Source organism: Physella acuta, unplaced genomic scaffold (genome assembly GCF_028476545.2).
Source record: "Physella acuta isolate Inbredline_101_S28 unplaced genomic scaffold, ASM2847654v3 ptg001460l, whole genome shotgun sequence".
Taxonomy (NCBI): domain Eukaryota; kingdom Metazoa; phylum Mollusca; class Gastropoda; family Physidae; genus Physella; species Physella acuta.
This window is the reverse complement of record NW_026732975.1, coordinates 55,572-76,256: the sequence shown is the minus strand read 5'-3', so window position 1 is coordinate 76,256 and position 20,685 is coordinate 55,572. Positions and strand designations below refer to the sequence as shown.

General features: G+C 37.9%; 1 protein-coding gene across 1 annotated transcript; it reads right to left on the bottom strand.

The window, feature by feature from the left end:
• Positions 1–951: 951 nt before the first annotated feature.
• LOC131928075 (zinc finger protein 704) lies at positions 952–20,331 on the bottom strand. The gene is made up of 7 exons (XM_059283985.1): positions 19,615–20,331; positions 15,724–15,899; positions 7,023–7,237; positions 4,131–4,231; positions 3,180–3,507; positions 2,110–2,265; positions 952–1,338 (listed from the first exon to the last, which is right to left on the bottom strand). Exons 1-7 carry the CDS (start codon positions 20,163–20,165, stop codon positions 1,111–1,113), a joined length of 1,755 nt encoding a protein of 584 aa, XP_059139968.1. The 5' UTR covers positions 20,166–20,331; the 3' UTR covers positions 952–1,110.
• Positions 20,332–20,685: the final 354 nt, after the last annotated feature.

Genomic DNA, 20,685 nt, shown 5'->3' with positions numbered 1-20,685 from the left:
TTTACATTGTATATTGCAAACATAAAACTGTACACAAAAATGAATTTGTAATTAATAGAATGAATGTAAGATGGATATCAAAATTGGTGTATAATAGTGCTTTTTTTTTTTTACATATATTGATTTAATAAAGAGATGAAACAGAAAGTAAATGTTATTTACAAAACATTTTTTTAAGTTTTCCAGACTATAAGACTTCTTAAATAGTACTAAATACTAAACATTAGCATGAAGACAACCCAACCTCAGTGATGTGAAATTATTTACACTTTAAAAGACAAGATTTCTGATTCTAAAAGATATTAAAACTGCAGAAAAGTGTGGCCAGCACAAACTATGTAGAGTTGGTGGATATAGTTGCCCAGTTGGCTTTTATAATTAGTATACAGGCCAAAATAGAAATGTCTGCCCACCTTATGATTTCATCTCAATGTAGATTCCAAAGGGTTGAAATGAAGTTAACAATATATTTGTTTAAAGCTAACTCGTTTTATAGATTTTTGGGCTATTATAGTAAAATACACAATAAAAGCTTGTATATTTGAATTTTATAAGCCATTTCAAAGTTGCCCAAAATTATATTTCTTACATGATTCATTCTGTAAGAAAAGCATGCAGAATATTTTATATAGATCTTATCAGTAATGTATAAAATAAACATTCTTAAAAGTAGTTTTCAGTTCTTTATTCAGAACAAGAAATAAATCACAGCCATTAAAGTTTAGTGGTAATTTTATGTTTGGCCACTAATATTTAGATTAGCCTTATATATCTTTGTATAAATAAAGCTCATCTGTATAATTTTTTTATCATTTTCACGAGCACCTTGCACTGAGAGGTCAGATATTTAGCATAAATTAGCAAGGTCCATGTTTTGAGGTTTAAGCTTAAAAGAATTTGCAAGGTCAACTTTAAGATCTTTTAACGCTTTAACTTTAACAAGTATTTTATTTTTTCACTGTAGAACTCTGACCATGTTACCTATTTAGAGGCAATTCTATAATTTTTGCCAACCTTAGATTATGAGTTACTTTGACAATGCGTCAGGGCGTCAATCCTCAGTGGTTCTAACACTGTGTATGTCTGTTCTTATGTAGTATAAATCCATGATTAATCAATGAACCTTGTACAAGCTTTCTTCCACTTGCACTGGGTGCACCACTGGTCTCTGTGCTCCATGCCGTAAACCTTCCGGCACTTTCTGACCTCGCTACGGGGTCGGCGATGTTGAGTTACTTTAAAGGTGGCTGGGGCGACATTCGATTTCGGAGACTGGGCTTGGTGCTGGTAAAGTCTTTCTTGTGGCGTCAGCTTGTTTTGTCTTTGAGAGGGTGAGACCTGGAGATTAAAAATTAAATAATTTTAAAACTTTGCACAAAATAGTGAGTTAGTAGGTGCGAAGTGGATTGTGAAACTGCTCTTAAGATAATTTCTGGTTGAAAGTAGAAAAAAAATAGCCATGGTTTTGCAGTCAATGTCCAGCTAGCTTTAAATTATACCTGGCATAAGTCAGGGGAAATAAAACATTGGGTATTTCATTATTAGAATACTGATTACGGACCTTTAAACTCTACTTCGTAAGCCATATGTGTAGTAAGGTATTGAGGATATATTACTAAATTTAATCCAGTTAAGAATACACTATGGGACAATGTGGTCTATCATGAGAATACATGTATACGACTCCGCCTGTCACAAGTTGACAAGACAAGTTGCCCCTATGTCCAACCAATGGTGTGATGCACAACGGAAAGTGAGTAAAACCTGTTGGATGGATCTAGCAATTGGAATCTGGGGTTAGAGAAATTACTGATTCGTGAGAATTGCTTAAGACAGTTATTCCCTGGTTACATAGATATAGAATGCAATATTTTTTCTACCAGTTAATAGTTTACATAATTAAATATTTTTCAATGAGAAATTTTGGTTTGAGATATTTTATCTTTAAGGTATTTTGTTTGCGGTAATTAATTAGTCTGGTATATTCAAAGTTTGCCAGAGAAAAATGTCTAAAAGAAACCCCAGGAATATTTTTCCTGTTAAATATTGTCTTAAATAGTTAATAACAAAAAAAAAACACATAAAAATACAATGTAATTGTTTTCTTACCAAAGAGCCACTTGGAGAAGAAGAATTAATATGCCAGGAGAGAGACTTCTGGATCTGTCCCTCTGAGATAGCGATGGGTATACTTTTAGTCTGCTCTAGATTGATGACCAGACTGCTACTGGATGGCACAGAGCTGGCATGGGTGTACTTACACACCTGTACAAGAGAATTCATAAGAAATAATTATAAGCAAAGGAAAAATCATTTATGATGTCCACTTGCATACTAACTATGTCAGTGTTTTTAAAAAGATAAATTATCTTTATAGGTTGGTTAAATAAGTGTCAAATACAGTATTATAATAATTTTTGTTATAAAAGATATAATTGAAAATAGAAATATTTTATCAGTTTAAAAAATCCAAAAAATAAGTTCCCAAAATAATGTTAAAAAGATTATTTATTTCTAATCAATTTGAATTGACTGTGCAGGTTTTGCTAAAGGACTCCTTACTATAAAATTTTGATATTTTGACTTTTAAGAATCAAGTTAATGAGATAAATAAAGAAAACAGGTAAGGAAACTTAGATTAGCTAATCATATAGGTGGCAACACATTAATTTAACTGGTTTATTTAATTGCAATAGAAATAAACACAAATTTTAAAGCCTCCATTAGATAATGGGATATTTTTCTTGTGATATTTTTTCTGACAAAATAGGATTAGGATTAGAGTAAGCGTAATGAGCAGGGTTAGTGCCAGGGTAGCTGTAGCCTACTAATACAGTATTAGCTTAGAATACATCATGGGATGACATGTTTAAAGGGTAGAATGCTTGACTGCTAGTCCGACGTCTTGAATTCGGATCATGGACTTGTAACTGCAGGATGTCTCTGTCCACCCTACTCTGATGGGTACCTGACTCACATTAGGGAAAGCAGAGATGGCTGGACATAGTGCTGACCACACTATCCCTATATACGTTGATGTCAAAAATCATAAAAACCATTTTATCTGCCCTATGGATTGTTAGGTCTAAAAGGGGAACTTAATACATTAAGTCAAAATACTTCATACTATTTTCAGTGTTGATTTTAGTTATTGAAAGCATTACCCCTGAGGTGATTACCTTTCTTTGATAGTCATGGTCCATGACACCCCGTCCTCCTGAGCTCTCAGCCTCACAGTTCTGGCTCACCTGACCTTCAACTATGACCTTCTCAACTGCCCCACAGCTGTGACTGCCGCTGTCTTCACTGATGTGTCTCCTCCTGTCTGAAGGCCTGTCTTCACTGACGTGCCTCCGTCTGTCTGTATGGCTGTCCACAGGGGGAGACGACTGTGTGTTCATGGCCGCAAAGGATTTTGTCATGGTGTTGATTTGCTGGATTGATACAGTCACCTCGGTGTAGTGGAAGTCCTCTTCATTGTCTGTTAGTTCTAGGTCACTGTCTCGGCTAGGAACAAAAAAAATAGGTTTGTTAGTTCTAGGTCACTGTCTCGGCTAGGAACAAAAAATAGGTTTTTTAGTTCTAGGTCACTGTCTCGGCTAGGAACAAAAAATAGGTTTGTTAGTTCTAGGTTATTGGCTAAGAACATAAAAATAGGTTTGTTAGTTCTAGGTTATTGGCTAAGAACATAAAAATAGGTTTGTTAGTTCTAGGTTATTGTCTCGGCTAAGAACAAAAAAAAGGTCCTTACTGTAATTATGTAACACACCCAGATAAACACCTTTTTTTTTGACATGTTAAAATTGTTTGTTCAACTTTTATAAACTATTTATTTATGAGTATAGTTATCTCTAAAAGTGAATATGTTAATCATCTAAAAATTAGTAAAACATAACCTTACATAACAAGTTTCACATTTTCAATTTTTTATTAAAAAAAAAAACTTTCTAAATAATCATTGAATCATTTAATTAAAGTAGAAAGTTTAAAATGCAATTAATATAGAAAATAATTGTATAAATAGTTCTCATTTAAAACTAATAGATTTTGTTTTCTCTTTACATTCTAATATAGTGTGAACAAGCTTATTGGTATGCTTCTTTGACACACAACAGATATAAAATTCTTACTCATAATGGGCTCTTCTGATGTGTCTTTCTATGCCATTTCTGGTTGTCTTTGTCATATGACAGCCTCTCCATGTACATTTGTAAATAGTACCTTCATCTTCCTGTACACACAAAAAAAGAATAAAACTGTATAAAGAGGAGTTAAATACCAAATCAGCATTACTGTAAAACACTGAGTTGTATAGTGTCATTAGTACAATACCAAAGGATATGTTTGCTACACAAATAAATATTGGTTCAAACACAAAAAATAAATTTAAAATTACAGTCTTGGGGTGTAGCTAGGTCTTTGAGTAGTAGTGTTTAAATGTATTGACAAAGGGTGGGTCACTGAAATCTAATAGGCATAATAATATTAGGGTAAACTGCAAATGCTGATCCTGCATACAGTGGATTTATTTAAGATGGTGGGAACGATGGGGGTGCGGGGGAGTTACTAATAGTTAAAACAAAGGACATAAATCTATATGTAAGGGCTGATTTAGGACAAATGTAGGTCAAATAGGTTTAGATATAAATTCGATGGTAATATTTAATATATTAATGAATGTGACATTCATTCAATTTATACAATAATGACAAAACGGGGAGTGGTGAATACTGGTGCATTCCTATCAGCGAAGCACAGTAGTCGTTAACTGGGTTAACGTTGCACCACGTGATGTAAACATTTGAGCTACACATGCAATAATATTCCTCGGTTGTGCAAGAAAAGAGATAGATATAGGGAGCGTAATTAAAAAAGGACCTTTATTTTTTGTCTTCAGAATCTGTTTATGCAATATTTTCGTACAGTGTACATGATGGGCTTATGTTAAGGGCCTAATATTAAATGAGTATTGGTATGGTTGATTTAAAAAAAAAAAAATCACTAAAATTAAAATTACTTTTATAAATAACAGTAGCTGGATCTAGATTAATTCTAGATCTAGTACTAACTAGATCTAGTTATCTATTAATAAAATTTCTGCCTATTATTTCATATTTGTGACAAAAATATTACTTAGGTAAGATTGATAACAAAATAGTTGGTTGGTTTAATATTGAATTATTCGGAATGTAGATATTTTAGAATATGTAGCCTACAATTAACTGAATAAAAAAAAAAACTATAGAGACCGGTACTTTGAATAAGTGTAACATAAAAACGCGACACCGGCTTGTGTCACGAGCTGTCAGCTGGTTTATGTAGGTCAAATGCACAGGCTGATTGCATAAAATTAAAATGTCGGATCCTTTGTTCAGTATTAGACTCTCCATATTGGAAGAAGCATAATTTTCACAGGACCTCCATTTAAATAATCGTACTAACGATTTTAAGAGTCACACTTTTCAATATAAAAAACACAACAGTAGTAATTACGCTTTATTTCATGTGGAACGAATGCCGAGGGTGCCTTTAAATAAACTCACGAGCTTAATTATTATACCGTGTAGACAAAATAATTCAGATTTTAATTTATTTGTATTATTGTGGTTAGGCTTATGCCTTTCTGATCACTAATGATAAGGTTAGGATTAGTTTTGCTAAGAAGATGAAGGCTTCAAATTATTGAAGGTGTAGGGCTGTAGATGGGGTATAATTTATATAAATAATGTTTCCATTATTCATGTAGGCCTATACCATGTTTTAACCTACATGTGTTGTGATGTAATAGTTAAATTGCGCAATTAGCCCTTGCCATTACACCGTTCAATAAAAAAAAGTTCCGGCACACTCTGTGTGTATATGACGTGAACCCACGTAAGCATTCTTTGTTGTGGTTTGAAGGGAGCGAGTTTGTTATGGTAGTCAGCTGTGTGGTTCATGAAGGACGCAGGTCACATGATATTGAGAAAGCCTCGCGATTGGACCCATAAAAAAGTAGAATGTAACGGCGCTTCTCATTGGTCGATTCAGTGATTTTTTCACCGTTCTATTTTTAGCTTTGACACATCCCGTTAAAATTGATCTAAGTAGCAGCCTCTCTGCTGCTTTTGAGTGTTGTTAAAACGAGGTAAGTATTGACTTAAAAACGGAGTTTGTACAAACCAAATACGTTTAAGGATTGAGTTTCCTTTTAAGCACACAACTAGGGATGGACACAAACCGCCAGTTAGACTAACTAACAAATATATACTTGGTTTTCTATTATAGCCAAGAGAGGGCATTAAGTATATTATTATTAGGAACGGTACACCTATGAAAATGACATAACCCTACTGCGTTGCACAAAAAAAAGGCTCTGTACTCTTTAGTAAAATGTTCATATATTATTATTATTACACTACACAATCAAAGCACATTGTACCTTACAAGGCGGGTCTCCCAAGATTTACAACTACATGTTATCAAGACCTATAGGTTACAACCAGAGTTTCTTTCAGGCAACACTTCGTCTCCACCCCCAACGACATAGAATGTATATACAAAATATACATTTCAACCGGTGTGCGTGTCCCCTCCTCATGAAAAAGTAACCCTCCTCCCCCCGCTCCGACAGAAAAATATCTGGAAGAAACAACTGGCTACAACCACGGGTTTGTTTATAAACTTTCTACAATCCTAAATCAAACCACTGCTGGTCTTTAAGACTTACAATCACAGGTCCTCAATAATTATAATCACAGGTCCTTAATCATATAATCACAGGTCCTCAATAATTATAATCACAGGTCCTCAATAATTATAATCACAGGTCCTCAAGACCTATAACTAGTATAACTATTAGTCAAGTACTAAGCCCTACAACCCCCTCCCACCATAAGCCTTATACCCCCCCCCCACAAGCCTTAGCCCCCCCCCCAACACACACACAAACGGTACATGCTAAGCCTTATAAGCACCCCTACCCCCAACACACACACAAAACGGTATATGCTACTCCCCCCCCCCCCCACACTCAGCATTACCTCGCATATAAGAAGCCTGCCAGAGCTATTAGAACTGTCATCGTCAGAAGCAGGGGTGGGGGGTTTGTAGCTCATCATAGCCGGGGCGCTCTCGCTGAGGGGTGGCAGGGGAGGGGAGTGGTCATCCCTCTCGGAGTGACCGCTGTAGAACCCGCTACTGGCGACACTGCTGGATAGATGGCTGTCCGGAAAAGCATTCTGAGTTTCCAAGAAATCTGAAGAAAATAAAAGTACATTTATTAATATTAATTACCATGCTCAAATTATCAAGTGTTCAACATTACAGTAAAAAAGTATAGTACTATTTGGGGAAGTAGAGTTCATCTGGTTCTCTGACAGTGGTCATCACTATGCTCAGCCGCCTTTACCTAAGAGGCGTCACCCGTTAGAGCTGGGTGGACCTCAGGGTCGAGCCGGTGACCGAACATGAGACATGTTATGTTTTCAACGGTGTCGACATCAATTTGTCACAATGGTTTTTATAAAATTCAATTCGTGTATCCGATCTCCTTTGGTTTGCTAATGTCATTAACCAAAACATAATCCATATAACTCACTCATCTCTATTCCTAACAGAGTCCCTAGTCCAAAATCACACCAGCAAGAAAAGAAGAAAAAAAGAAAAAAGACTTAATACGATGTTGTGATAGAAGACGTTTAAAAATATTCTAAAAGCTTCATTGATTTTGTGTGTTAATGTGTAACATTTTTATTCACCTAAACATGTTCCCCCGCTTATGATAAAATACACTATTTGTTATTCCAGCTTTAAAGCGAACATTTACTCTTAAGAAAAAATATCACGAGCTAACATCATTTATCAAAGTTAAGCTTAAGTCTCGCCATTAGAAAAAAATACAATGAAAAGATTACTTCAGAGCCCACAGCAGGGGAACTGAATCTGTAGATTTGTTGTTTTTCTTTCTTTGTGTGGTATAAAAATGAAATTTTAATAAACCTAGGCGGAGAGAAAGGACCTTTCCAGCATCCCTACCGCAACTGCTACAGAAATTGTGTGCCCATGGTGTGCTTTAAGTTAAAATACGAAATGTAAACACAACCACCGCCATGTAATGTAAACATGGATTCCTTCCTTGTAGCCACTCGCTTACAAACCGAATTGCGTCCCTTTATTACGTGCGTACGACCCACTGCATCACTATCAGTGTGGCTTGGACGATGGGGTCATGTGACGTATTCACTGGATTGCATGTTCTCAGTGCAAAAAGGCCACCGTGACCTGTAATACGATTTCCCTAGCAACGCTGACATGGCAGCTTATGGCAACTTGAGATGTCTGGGAGGGGGGGGGGGACCTGCTCTCATGGAGGTCATTGGCTTCTTGTAATTTATAATATTTTTGTTTGTATTCATCCGCCAACATTTCTCACCCCTTTTTAAGTTTTTGTTACTGCATTCCACGCCTCTCACTGCATGCGAGTCTACTGGTATAAGTAACAGAGCTTAAGGTGTGCAAAAACTAGAGTTTCTTTCAGGCATCTCTCCCCCCCCCCCCCAACCGGGACGAAAACGGAAAAAAAAAGAAAATACATGATTTATTCAGTGTCCGCCACCCTACCCCCGATACGTTATAGAAAAAACAATGTATATAGAAAATAACCTTATCCAGTGTCCCCCCCCCCCCACCCCTTACATTGGTAAAGAGGTAGGTTTGCAGGAGCTAATACCACTTAGTGGCTAGTCTATAACACTACTATAGGGGTTAAAGAACGGAAGAGCTGATACCTGCTTTAAAATCAGGTCACCTTTTTATTGACAGCCCCACAGAAAAAACAAAACAAAGCGAAAGTAAGATAAATATTGGCTTAGCAGTACCACCACAAAATATGGTTAGGGTAAGTAGAAATTATGGAGACACTGAACAGCATAGGGTGCTAGCATAAAAAAAATTAAAATATTCTAAGATTGAAATTTGTGTAATTCTTGGGTTTAAAAAGCAACAGGCTTCTAGCCTTAGGGTTTAATGCTATAATTATGACAAGCTCTGAAAATGAACAAATAAAACACAGGCTTTCATACACTGTAAGCATAATTAGGCCCCTACTAGGTTTTAAGGCCAATCGGGTTCATGACCTCGGATTTCCTCCATCCCTTGCCTAGAGCAGAAATAAGCCTACTAATTTAGAAGCACGAGCACACAGAGGTTTGAATAACGTAGCCGGCACATTTTATAATCAGGTTAAGTGTTTTTGTGTTCGGTGTCGCATAATTAGGCTACATTAGAGAGCATTGAAAGCTATACGCCGCTGTGGGACAGCTGTCATTTTGAGGTCGTGGAGGGGGGGGGAAGGCTGGGTGATCTACCCCACCCTTTAACTATGCGTCGAAACACTCATTCATTATTTACGTGATATGTATAACAGCTCGATGATTTTGTTTTGTTTCTTCGTTAACCGCAACCCAGGTTATTTAAAAACAAGGATGACCGAGATAAAAACTCCCCCCCCCCCCCCCGCCTTCCCTCTCCCTCTAGTAAAGAAAAAAGATTCTTTGGTTGTAAACAGTGCGGAAGGATCAAAATACCAAGATGTCTGCGCAGGCTGCGCAGACTGTAGCGGTGATCCGACGAAGCGTGCGCCGAAGGCGGCAGACACAACACACATACTCGCCCCTTCTCACTGGTCACGTTATCATCCAGTAAAAATAAAAAGACATGAATGAACGCACGCGCTTTAACAGACTTGAATAGCCGGTAGTCTAACGGGTTTCTAAAAATAGCCACAATAATTTTACTCATAAAAAATAGGCCTATTATTCGATACATGCATTTCATTTGAATAAACATCAAAGAAAATTAAGCAATCATCCTTGCAAACTTAATATCAATTCATTCTTACAGTTTAAACATAGTAAATCGTACGCGCATACTACGAAAAATATCAATCAAATATGAACCGCGTTGTGATTGGCTGAGAGGAAATAAACAATGAAGCAGTTGATGGCTATGGTCTGCATAAAATTTGGTAGACGAATTCTGGTCTAAAATACCGGTAAATATGTGTAGCTATAACAGCTTACAATAAAGCTGATCTAAGCCTTTAGATTCTCGTTCAATTTCGGTAGGGATTAGCCTACGTCAGGAAATGCCGACTTTTCGTTTTTGAATATAAACAATGGGCGCCAGAGTTTCTTTCAGGCGTCTCTTCGGGGATGAGGTCGGTGAACACATTCCGTGTCTCACCCCCCCCCCCCCCGACAAAAATAGAAAAAAAATGTATATCGTCTTCTGCCATTTGTGTCTAAGACACAAGGGGCAGATGAAGTAGAGTTCATTGTTTACAGAGACCTCGGCATTTGAAGGGATAGTGTGGTGAGCACTATGCCCAGCCGACTTTGTTTTCCCTAACGTGAGCTGGGTGGACTCAGAAACATTAAGACTGACTTGAACCCGAGACTTTAAGTTTAGCAGTCTCACTCTCCACCACTAGGCCACGTCGTCCCACGGAGTCTATTTAGAAAATGTTCTATAGAATCTATCTATAGAGCAAATGTATACTATAAGATTTATATCAGTGTCGCCCCCCCCCCCTCCTGTAGAAAGAAGCTGTGTTGGATGCGAGATGTGTGACATTTCAAGCTACATGACAGCGACAAAGTAGTTTCTACTATAAGAATGTGACCAGGTTTAGAAAACATGTAGGCCTTAAAAAGAGGGGGAGGGGGGCAGGCAGGCAAGAAAAAGACGTTGATGAAAGTAAGTCGGAAAGAAATAGGCCGCTACACAAGTTAACACAGGTTAAACGGACAAAAAAAATGATGTATGCAATTCTTTTAATAGAACAACATTGTCCTATTTTGATTACGTCATTTAGCCTTTTTTATTTTGGTATTTCACTTTTTGAAATCTACTTTAGCAAGGAAAATTTTTATTTAAAAAATATCCCAAAATGAAATCGTTATGTTGAATAGGCCTATTTGGGTTAGCTATCATATACATCGTTGTTCATATATTAGTGTGTTAAGTAATAACTTTTAACATCCTATGTAAATGAAACTATTCTACTCTCTGAAGGTTTACAGAAAACTTGTTTTTATATCATGTATTTTTAACATCACCCTCTCCCCCCTCTTCACGCCTCCGTCCCATCCACACAACGCGGTACAGCGAGTGAACAGTTTACGTCACACCAGCGGTGTTTTGAGAAGGTAAATCGATCGCCGGCCTGGAAGTATTGGAAGGTTGTGATGTGTTTGTGGCCTGGTTTCGGGTCGCTGTAAACGGTTGCTTTACATCGCTTTACAGCCATCAACAATGGCCGAGACCTTTTAAAGTGTAGGCGTCAGATATCAAATGTATTTTGACGATCTGTACTTGGTAGTTGTATCGCCATTCTTAAAATAATTCGTCCAAGTATTTATCGGTAGTTTCTTTACTTGCCCTACATAACAAAATAGGTTACGGGTAAGTGCTTAGTTAACTCGCCATAGCATTAACCTATTTTACATGGTGGGGCAATTAAGAACTGACCTTGTCTTAACCTATATAACGTTTTAAGGCAAATGAGAACTGACCCAAGATCTTATTAGTCTGGTCACGTGTATTGTCAGCCCCACACCCGCAATCTACGCCACCACACCTAGCCGTACCCCATTTTTACATTTTAGGGCAAATTAGAACTGACCCTAGATTTACCCCATTTTACATTTTAGGACAAATTAGAACTGACCTTAGCCATACCCCGTTTTACATTTTAGGACAAATTAGAACTGACCTTAGCCATACCCCGTTTTACATTTTAGGACAAATAAGAACTGACCTTAGCCATACCCCATTTTACATTTTAGGACAAATTAGAACTGACCTTAGCCATACCCCGTTTTACATTTTAGGACAAATAAGAACTGACCCTAGCCATACCCCATTTTACATTTTAGGACAAATTAGAACTGACCTTAGCCATACCCCGTTTTACATTTTAGGACAAATAAGAACTGACCCTAGCCATACCCCATTTTACATTTTAGGACAAATAAGAACTGACCCTAGCCATACCCCGTTTTACATTTTAGGACAAATAAGAACTGACCCTAGCCTTACCCCATTTGAGGACAAATAAAAACTGACTGACCCTAGCCATACCCCACTTTACATGGTGTGGAAAACTAAACTTTGCCCTCGCCAATAGATAATATGCTGCATATAGGCCAACACTACATTCACTTCTCTCGTTAATGACAGCAGTGTAGGCCTAGGCTTGTTTTAAGCTTTGTTTGTTACTGATGGCTACGGTTTATACCACATGCTATTAAATTTATATCAGTCTTCACAAACTGTCTACATACCAAATATAACAGCACATGAACACAATTCAGACTAAAGAATAAAAAAATGTTTTACTAATCCTACAAGTAATTAAACCAAATCTATATAAGTGAAAAACATCTAGCTAGACTAAACCTACACGGCTAACGTCATAACATAAAACAAGAAACATTTATACAAGAACTTGGACATTTTTTTTTATCAACCAAGTCTCTCTACCCCCATGGTATCTCAACTTAACCCCCCCCCCCCCCTCAACCAGTCCTAGCTTCTAACATTGTCCCCCTAATCTACATTTCACATCACTTTTAGCGTGCCAGAGCTTACCCAGAAAAAAAAAAAAAAACTCAGTCTAACGATACGTGGGTAATTCCAAACACTATCAGGTTGTTTTTTTCTATTTACACCGTGTTGTGTTGTGCTCCCAGACTGGGATCCAGATAGAGAAAAAAAAAGTGCCGACAACTCCGTAGGCTTAGTACACAAGAGGCGGGAATAACGAGATAACACAAACAAACTTCGTTTCAAGAAAAAAAAATCCCCACCCCCTACGTGAAAAATAAATAAAGTTGTAAAGGCAAAATTAGTAATCTTATTTATATTTATAAGTTGTATTTCTCTAGGCTACACAGATATCCTGAAACTGTCAACGAACTGTGTATTGTATCACTACATTTGGGGAAAATTCGGTCAAGTGAGTTCACGTGATCTAGTTAAAATATTACGCAACGCAAAACAAAACAACAACAAAAAAAGACACCCTGCTATGCGGTGTGTGTTACACCGAGTACAACACATGCATCTGTGTTGTTTCTGCCTCTGTGGTGAGCTCAATCACCGTTTTTTTGGCACACGAGTGTTCGTCTTCGTTTACCAACATGACCCAGTTCGGCGAACCCCACATAACGGAGATCTGGGTTAGTGGGTCACAGCCCGTGGTCGATGGTATAAGACAAAGTGGCCCAAGTCGACCGCATTTCATCCCGTCAGAGCAGAAATCGTTAGAACTGGAACCGTCCTATTCCGGCACCAGCCTCGGTGACAAAACCAGTGCTAAAAATAAAACAACACGCACAAAAAAGACCAGCTTCTCTGTTAATGTTATTATTTAGGCTACTCTTTGTAAATTTTTTCTTTATAAATGTTTCCATTTTTAGCTTTCGTGTCTGTAAAATCTGGCAAGTATTTGACTACAAATAGCTCACCGATTTAAAATGTAGTAATTTCCATAATTTTTAACAACGTTGCAGATGGAAACATGCTCAAATAGAGGAAAACTTGTATATTATTTATAACTTTTCAGATGAAAACATGATCTAAATGAAGAAAACTTGTACATTTTTGCAGTGATAACTATTGTTTTGTCTTTAGAAGACAATTCGCCTAAATTATTAGATTTAATCGTTCTGTCTTTGATTGGGTAATTGGCCACTCGGGGCCATCTTTAGTGTTTGTAAAACAGTAGGGGTGGGATGGGGGGGGGGGGGGGATAATGGAGGGGGGGGGGGTGTGCGGTGACGGCATGACGGTGGACGCAAAATTCCACACCAAACAAAAATAGGTCTACCAATAATGTTAGGTAGGGGTGTGTTTTGTGTTTTGATAGGTGTTGCTAGCTACGCACCACACCAAACATCCGTATTGTGTGTATGTGTGAAATTTGTATGCCCCCCCCCCCTCTCAAAAACGACAAAATACTGCCCAACTAACAAGATTACACTTTAGCTATATACCTAGTGTAGACTCTGATCCAGTGTTTCTTATAAACAATTTTTTCAGGGCCGGAGGGGGCACTTGAAACTTTGGGGTGGGGCGTGGAAGGGGGGGGGGGGGCTTTCTATGTAATTTATACATTTGTTCTATTTTGTTCGAATGTGTGGTGTTTGGTGGGCGTGCTCCACGAGGGGGGGGGGGGGGTTAGTTCACTCTCATTTAAATAGATGACTGGAAGAAATTCGGATCTTTCCCAGATGTCCCGAAAAAAGTTAACCCCCGCCTCAGAAAAAAAAAATTAAAAAGGATACGAAACTTTTACTTTTAGTTTATATCGACAAGGGTGAAATCGGGACGTCGTTAATAACTTGCATGAAAACGTCCGTATTTCGGTACTTTTAACTCTAACCCTCATTGTTGTGTGTGTGGGTGACATTTTAATCGTAGATAGCAAAAAGTGACAGGGCTTAGCTTTTCGAGCGTGCGTTTTGCATTTGTGGCGGGGCTTATTTGGAAAAGACCCCAAAAATTCTACCCTGGTCTCCACTCAGAGAACTATTGTAACTGTGGGGTTAGAGACGACTGTGCAGTTCGTCTACGATGCCTGGACTTCAAAAGCCCCACTGCTTCTCAGTCAACCAATGTCGCAGGTGTCGGGCCGGCTTAGACTTAGAGCTCAAATCTTTGGATACAATGAAAACAGCCGTCTCCCGTGTGCTGCTAGCTGTGAGTTTGTTTAGCGTCAACACACACAACACAAAACACACCGGGGTCACGTGTTGTTTTTACAAGACTTGACGCCATTAAACATGGCTGCCGCTTATCGGGTCATGTGAGCAGGCTCGAGACAAAATGCTGATCTAGCAAGACTAGACCTAGTCCTCTCCCTTAAAACAATGTTAACTTAAAGGTTAGAGGTCAGTGTAAAAAAAAATAACGTGTGAGTAAATAAAATATATTAAACACGAAATAACCTTTCGTGCAGTAAAATGTGTTGGAAATGTGAACATGGCCAGATACGAGTTGGCATTTAAGACTCGTTTTATTTTAAATGTATAAGTTGAATCTCAGTCAACAAAAAAAACATATCTCTATTGTTTGTTTTACTGTCGTCGGCTCTTTCATTTATGTTATTCATTAAAGTGGTATATGATTATAAACAAAAAAAAAATCCCTAAGGGGAATTGACCTAAATGGATGCCTATGATCAGATGGATATAAGATGTAGAGACAGAGCCTAGAATCCAGATATGGAAGAAGTTAGACAAGTCTGAATGGTAGAAGGTGGATGCGTAGGAATAATACTTTAATTGAATATATAGGTACGCGGATGAATGGGTGCTAATAGTACTTGGATGATTTTGTTAAATTTAAAAAAAAAATGACGTTAAGAGAACTAATTAACACATCGCTTAACACAATGTATGCAACCCTTTAATCAAACCCATGGTGTGGTACAGCACACGACTGCTAACCTGAAAGTCTCGAGTTCAGGTCTCGGACTTGGGTCTCTTCTCTGAGTCTACCCAGCTCTAAAGGGTGCCTATCTCACGTTAGGAAGACTTTATGGCGGCTGGGCATAATACTGTCCACACTATTGCTTCAATGCAATGGACTCAGAAACAGCTGAACTCTTACTTCTTCTGCCATACTGAAGTCCGTAAGGGATAACTTTTAAGGTTAAGACAACCAACATCAGCTTACCTTTGCCGTGGATGTGGGGGTACACCTGTCCAGCCACCGGCGACTTGGGGCTGACCGACAGTGACGTCAGCACCATGGCCGCGATCTTCTCGTCCATCATGTCGACGTCATCGAACCCCCCTCCAGGCTCCGCCTCTGGCGGGTCCTCAGAAAAATGGCGCTGTCTTCGATTCCTTCTAAAAATAGCAAAGAAAAACAGAAACGATCTTAACCGCTATCCAATTGTTATTATAGCGATACATCAATCGGCGTCAGCGGGGCTTTAAGGAAGGGGGAGAAAAGGGGTGGTCCAGTTTATAGTACACCACGAAGACAGTGGAGAAAAAAATAATGTAATAAAATAAATAAAATTAGCACTCTTTATTTCATAATCTTAATTTTTTTTAAAAGTAGTTTTTCTTGCTTCTTAATTTTTAATGTTGAAAGGGGTCCCTCCAACACAATGAATTACTACGTGTCAACTTGTTATACGCCATTTAGGCCGTTGACTTCGATTTCAGCCTGTTTCGCTTTTCGGATTTGCTTTCATAGCCTTTGTCCAACCAAGAACTAACTACAAGGCAGCAGTTGATTTTGGAGTTGTCTCTCCTAGATGAGTTGCTGTCCCCAGCTATCAACAAAAGTAGTTAATATACATTTGAGAAAATGGAACGTGTTTAGCTTACTAGTATGTAATTTTAAGGGGTGGGGGTAGGGTGCCACCCTCTTGACCTATGCAGTTTATTACTCATGTAAACATGGGTGACCTTTGAACCCGCGAGTGCTGGCTAAATGATTTCACACACCATTAAAACGAAAACAAAATACAAGACAATGGAAGAAGTGGGAATTCCCAATATTTTAGCATTCATCCGTCATGTCAAAAAACATTGACAGACAAGTTTAGTTTTTAGTTGGGTTTTTTTCTCTCCTTCTTTACGTTTACTTGAGATACTGTACAAACTCCCGAAAAGAATGGATTAGTATTATGTTTAGGTCTGGAATACTCATTGTTAAAGCCATGTTTTACGAGAGGAGTGTAGTGATGAGTGCACACAAGATGCAGCAATATTTCACGTCATTGTTCACACATACTTGGTTCAGTGTGTTTTTAATTAGTATTTTATTTTGTTTGAACAAATAAATAAAAGGAGACAGTCTTAAATATGCTACCATCACTAACTGCAACATCGGAATCCACTATGGGCATGTTAAAAATGGTACCGATATGATGTGTAATAGCTGTACTAAACCCACGCCCCCTGCCCTTTCGCCTCCCATAACACATTTTGGTCTATGTTTATACAAATTTAAAAACTTGGAACAAAATTCCACTCGAAAAAAAATGTAGATTTCATATAACGGTATTGGGGGAAAGACAGACGGCCAGTTTGCTTAAAAACATTTAACAGTGAACACCTCTTGCGACCCTAGCTTTGGAGTTTCTTTCAGGCATCTCTGAACAAAATAGAGAAAAAAATATTTATTTAGAAAATATATAATTTAACCGGTGTCACCCCCCCCCCCCCTCCACTCTCGAAAGTTTTAAGTGCATTCCACCCGGTTATAAATGTCTGAAAGAAACACTGTCTTGCTTCCAGCAGTATCACTATCAGGGCGATGGTTCTATTTCCTTTGTGCGGTATCTGTCGCGTCACCAAGGACGGTCCTATCTAGGTCATGGTTTGCTTTCTGTATTAAAATCTAACCAGGGCGTTGGATCTATAAATAAATCTGACCAACTATCTAAAATAAGATAACTTTTTTTTTTAACGAATGATTTTTCATGTCGTCAGGAGCAGGTCGGTCTTTGTTACGGTAGAAAGGGAGGGGGGGGGGTCTGTAAACATAAGCGATGTTAAAATAGTACACGCCACGACGGCAAAGAAAAATGCCACAAGGTTAAGAAGTGCAAAAATCGGTGGTTAGAACGGTACAATAAGTAGTCGGCTATAAATGACGTCACGTGCGGTGAAAAGATTTTGACCTTAGTAGCGCTTTGACAGGTGTGGTGTGTGTATGTGTGTAGAGGTTGAGGGGGTAATACAATTGAGATGTAGCATTCATTTTGTAATATTCTTAATAATAAAGAGTTTTCTTTTCTGTTAAAATTGTTGCTACATATGAAAATTGGGGTCTATGTGGTATTTTTAAAACCCAGCCAAAAATTGCATGATTACCGAACACATTATAAAATTATAGGCACTAATCCATTAGGTTCCCAATAAGATATGTGTCGGCAAAAAGTTTTACCGTTTCACAAATTACAAGTTAAAAAAAATAATAATAATAACATAAAAATAAAAAATTAACTAATTAGAGTGCGATTTTTTAATGTAGTGAAGATTATAGCTTGTCAAAGTGGGCTACTTTAAAAAGTAAGTACGTGACAACCTCTACGTGGTCAATCGCCCCAAGGTAAGGTCCGTGTTCACGTGACCACGGCAAGTTCATGGCTAAACAAAGAGGTGTGGGTATTGAGGTCACTGACTTGGGCGAGACGGGTTTTAAAAGGTGTTGGACTTCGTGTAAGCAGGGCGAGAAAGGGGGGGGGGGGGGGTTGCTTTGATGTTGCTTGATTCATGTCAATCGACCACAACAACTAACAATAAAACGACAACTTTAATTATTTGGTTTAAGTTTAAGACATGTATGCATAACACTCATCTAGGGCCCTAGAATATTAAAAAAAAAAGGCATGACAAAAAAGCCATCTTATTTAGATTATCTATACACAGCTATGTAAAATATACAAATAAAAAACAAAATAAATTCTAAGCAATGTATTTAAAAATACATTTTACTTGCAGATAAGGCCTACGTGATTTTAATTGAGTAGGCCCATATACAAAAGGAATCAATGTAGTTTTCTGTTACGAGAATAAGAACCTTAATGTTAAAACTATATACAAAATGTAAACACATTCAATGGTGCATTTCTTTTAGTTAATTCAGACGAAGACCTGAGGTTTAAACTAATTAAACATCATTTATTGTGTTGATTTATCTATTACATTTTTTATGCGACTTGCGTTACTCGCAAAAACACCAAGTGCTCGAGGTAAGAAACAAAAGGGTTAAAGCACTGAGAGATTATGAAGGCTCATTAAATGAGTTTGGTGTATATAAAAAGGGCATTAAGCAAGAGAAAAATGCGACGACAAAACGACAGCTGGCTACGCCTACTTGAGTGTTGACGTGTGTGCTTGTCGCTACACACGCACTCTAACACCTTTTTTTTTTACTATGGGGGAGGGGAGTTGTGAGTACACATCAACTGAAAGGTGTTTGTAAACTTAATCGCATTAACACAGCACCAAGGTATCTCGTCATTACACGTTAGCTGTCGGCCCCGGTGAACTTTTTTTTAGATGGTAAAAGGGGGGCGGGTGGTGGTAATCTTTCAAGGGACGTAATCACTGCTGAATAATCAATACGCCGTGACGCCAGTCGCTAAAATACAGCTGATGACAAAAAGGTAATAGCGGGATTTTAAATTGTATTTTTTCCCAACTTAGTGTGTAGGACGTAAGCGTACGTAGGTTTTAAAAATAGACGTCTCGACGGTTCTATTTTTAAACATTGTTTTTAGATACGGAACCGGCGTCATCATTACCCGGCCGGCTTTAATATCTAAGATATATTAAAATTACTTTTTAACATTGTAGTAATGACCAGTAATATCTTTTTTTAAACTATAAAAGGTGTTTTAAGTAATATATCAAGAGTTGGTGTACTTTATAAATCAAATTGGGACATTTTTAATTACAAAAAAAAAAAAAAAAAGAAAGAAAAAAAGAAAAAGAAAAACAGTTGAGTTGGCTACGAAGTCATACACAAAGAAAACAAACGACACAAGCTATATATGTTGGACATTGATAAAGATATTAGTATTATTAGTAAGAAACTTACTCGTTTTTGTCGTAAGGTGCAGATGGGACATCTATGACGTGGGAAGGGACCCTCCTTTTGTGAATGTGAACTTCTGACGTCACGTTATTGAGCTGGAGGTCAGCTAGTTTAGAGTAGTCAGTGTCCGGCTGGTCCACAAGCCTTGCAGATTTTCTGCTCTCGAGTAAACGAACGTCTTCAACTCTACGAGTAGTTTCAAAATCCTCCCCGCTGGGAGTTTTAACACTTACACAAACCTCGTCAATATCTCGGTCATGACGTAAGACTGTGCCTGACACTTCGCGGCCATTCAAAGTTAGAAAAACTTTTTGACCTTGTTTAAGGTTGGCCGAAGAAACTGGTTGAAACCCATGTCCAACGATGGACCTTGATTTAATATTTAGGACGGAACCGTCATCGAAGCGAACAACATAAACAGCGCTTGTTGTTATTGTATCCTCTGAAACCTGTGACTCTATGATTCCAGGGTAGTAACGGCCATCTTGCGGTCGTAGAGCACTTACTCGAGTCCCAACGATAGATCTCTTCGCTAGTCTTTTATTTCCAAACATTGTCTTAGTTTAAAGGTTTGAAATAACACATGAAATATACAATGTCAAAAATAGAGAGAACTCAGTTCCGAAAATCACAAAGGTACACACAAAAATATGAGAAAATTTTTGTCCGAATCCTGATCAGCTGTAACCTAGTCGGCGATGTAAACAAAGTACCGGCAAAACTACTGCGCCGGTTTGTTTTGGTGCTGACGAAGGGGCGGAGATATGCAGAGTCAACACAGCCCGGCGATCTCAACTTGCACGATATTGGCTAAGATACTCACACCTCCGAAATTCTATTGGCTTAGAACGGGGGCATTGTCAATCAGCTCCGTAAGCTATGGAGCAATGGTCAGGGATATTTATTTTGTGCACCGGCTTTTAATTGTAACATCATATATGCAACACAATTTTAACCGATTGCAGCTTTATTGGAATGTTACATATTATAACATAAACTCAGTACTATATGCACATCATAATTTGCAATAGCGAAGTATTGCCAATTTTAGAACAATCAGCTGGTCTTGTTGTG

Excerpts from the sequence above, each read along its gene's own strand:
- LOC131928075 (XM_059283985.1), bottom strand. The coding sequence starts at position 20,165 with ATGTTTGGAAATAAAAGACTAGCGAAGAGATCTATCGTTGGGACTCGA. Across the intron at positions 4,232-7,022 it reads GCAGGCTTCTTATATGCGAG|GAAGATGAAGGTACTATTTA; the intron begins GTAATGCTGAGT and ends TTGTGTGTACAG. Across the intron at positions 3,508-4,130 it reads ATCAGAAGAGCCCATTATGA|CCGAGACAGTGACCTAGAAC; the intron begins GTAAGAATTTTA and ends TTTTGTTCCTAG.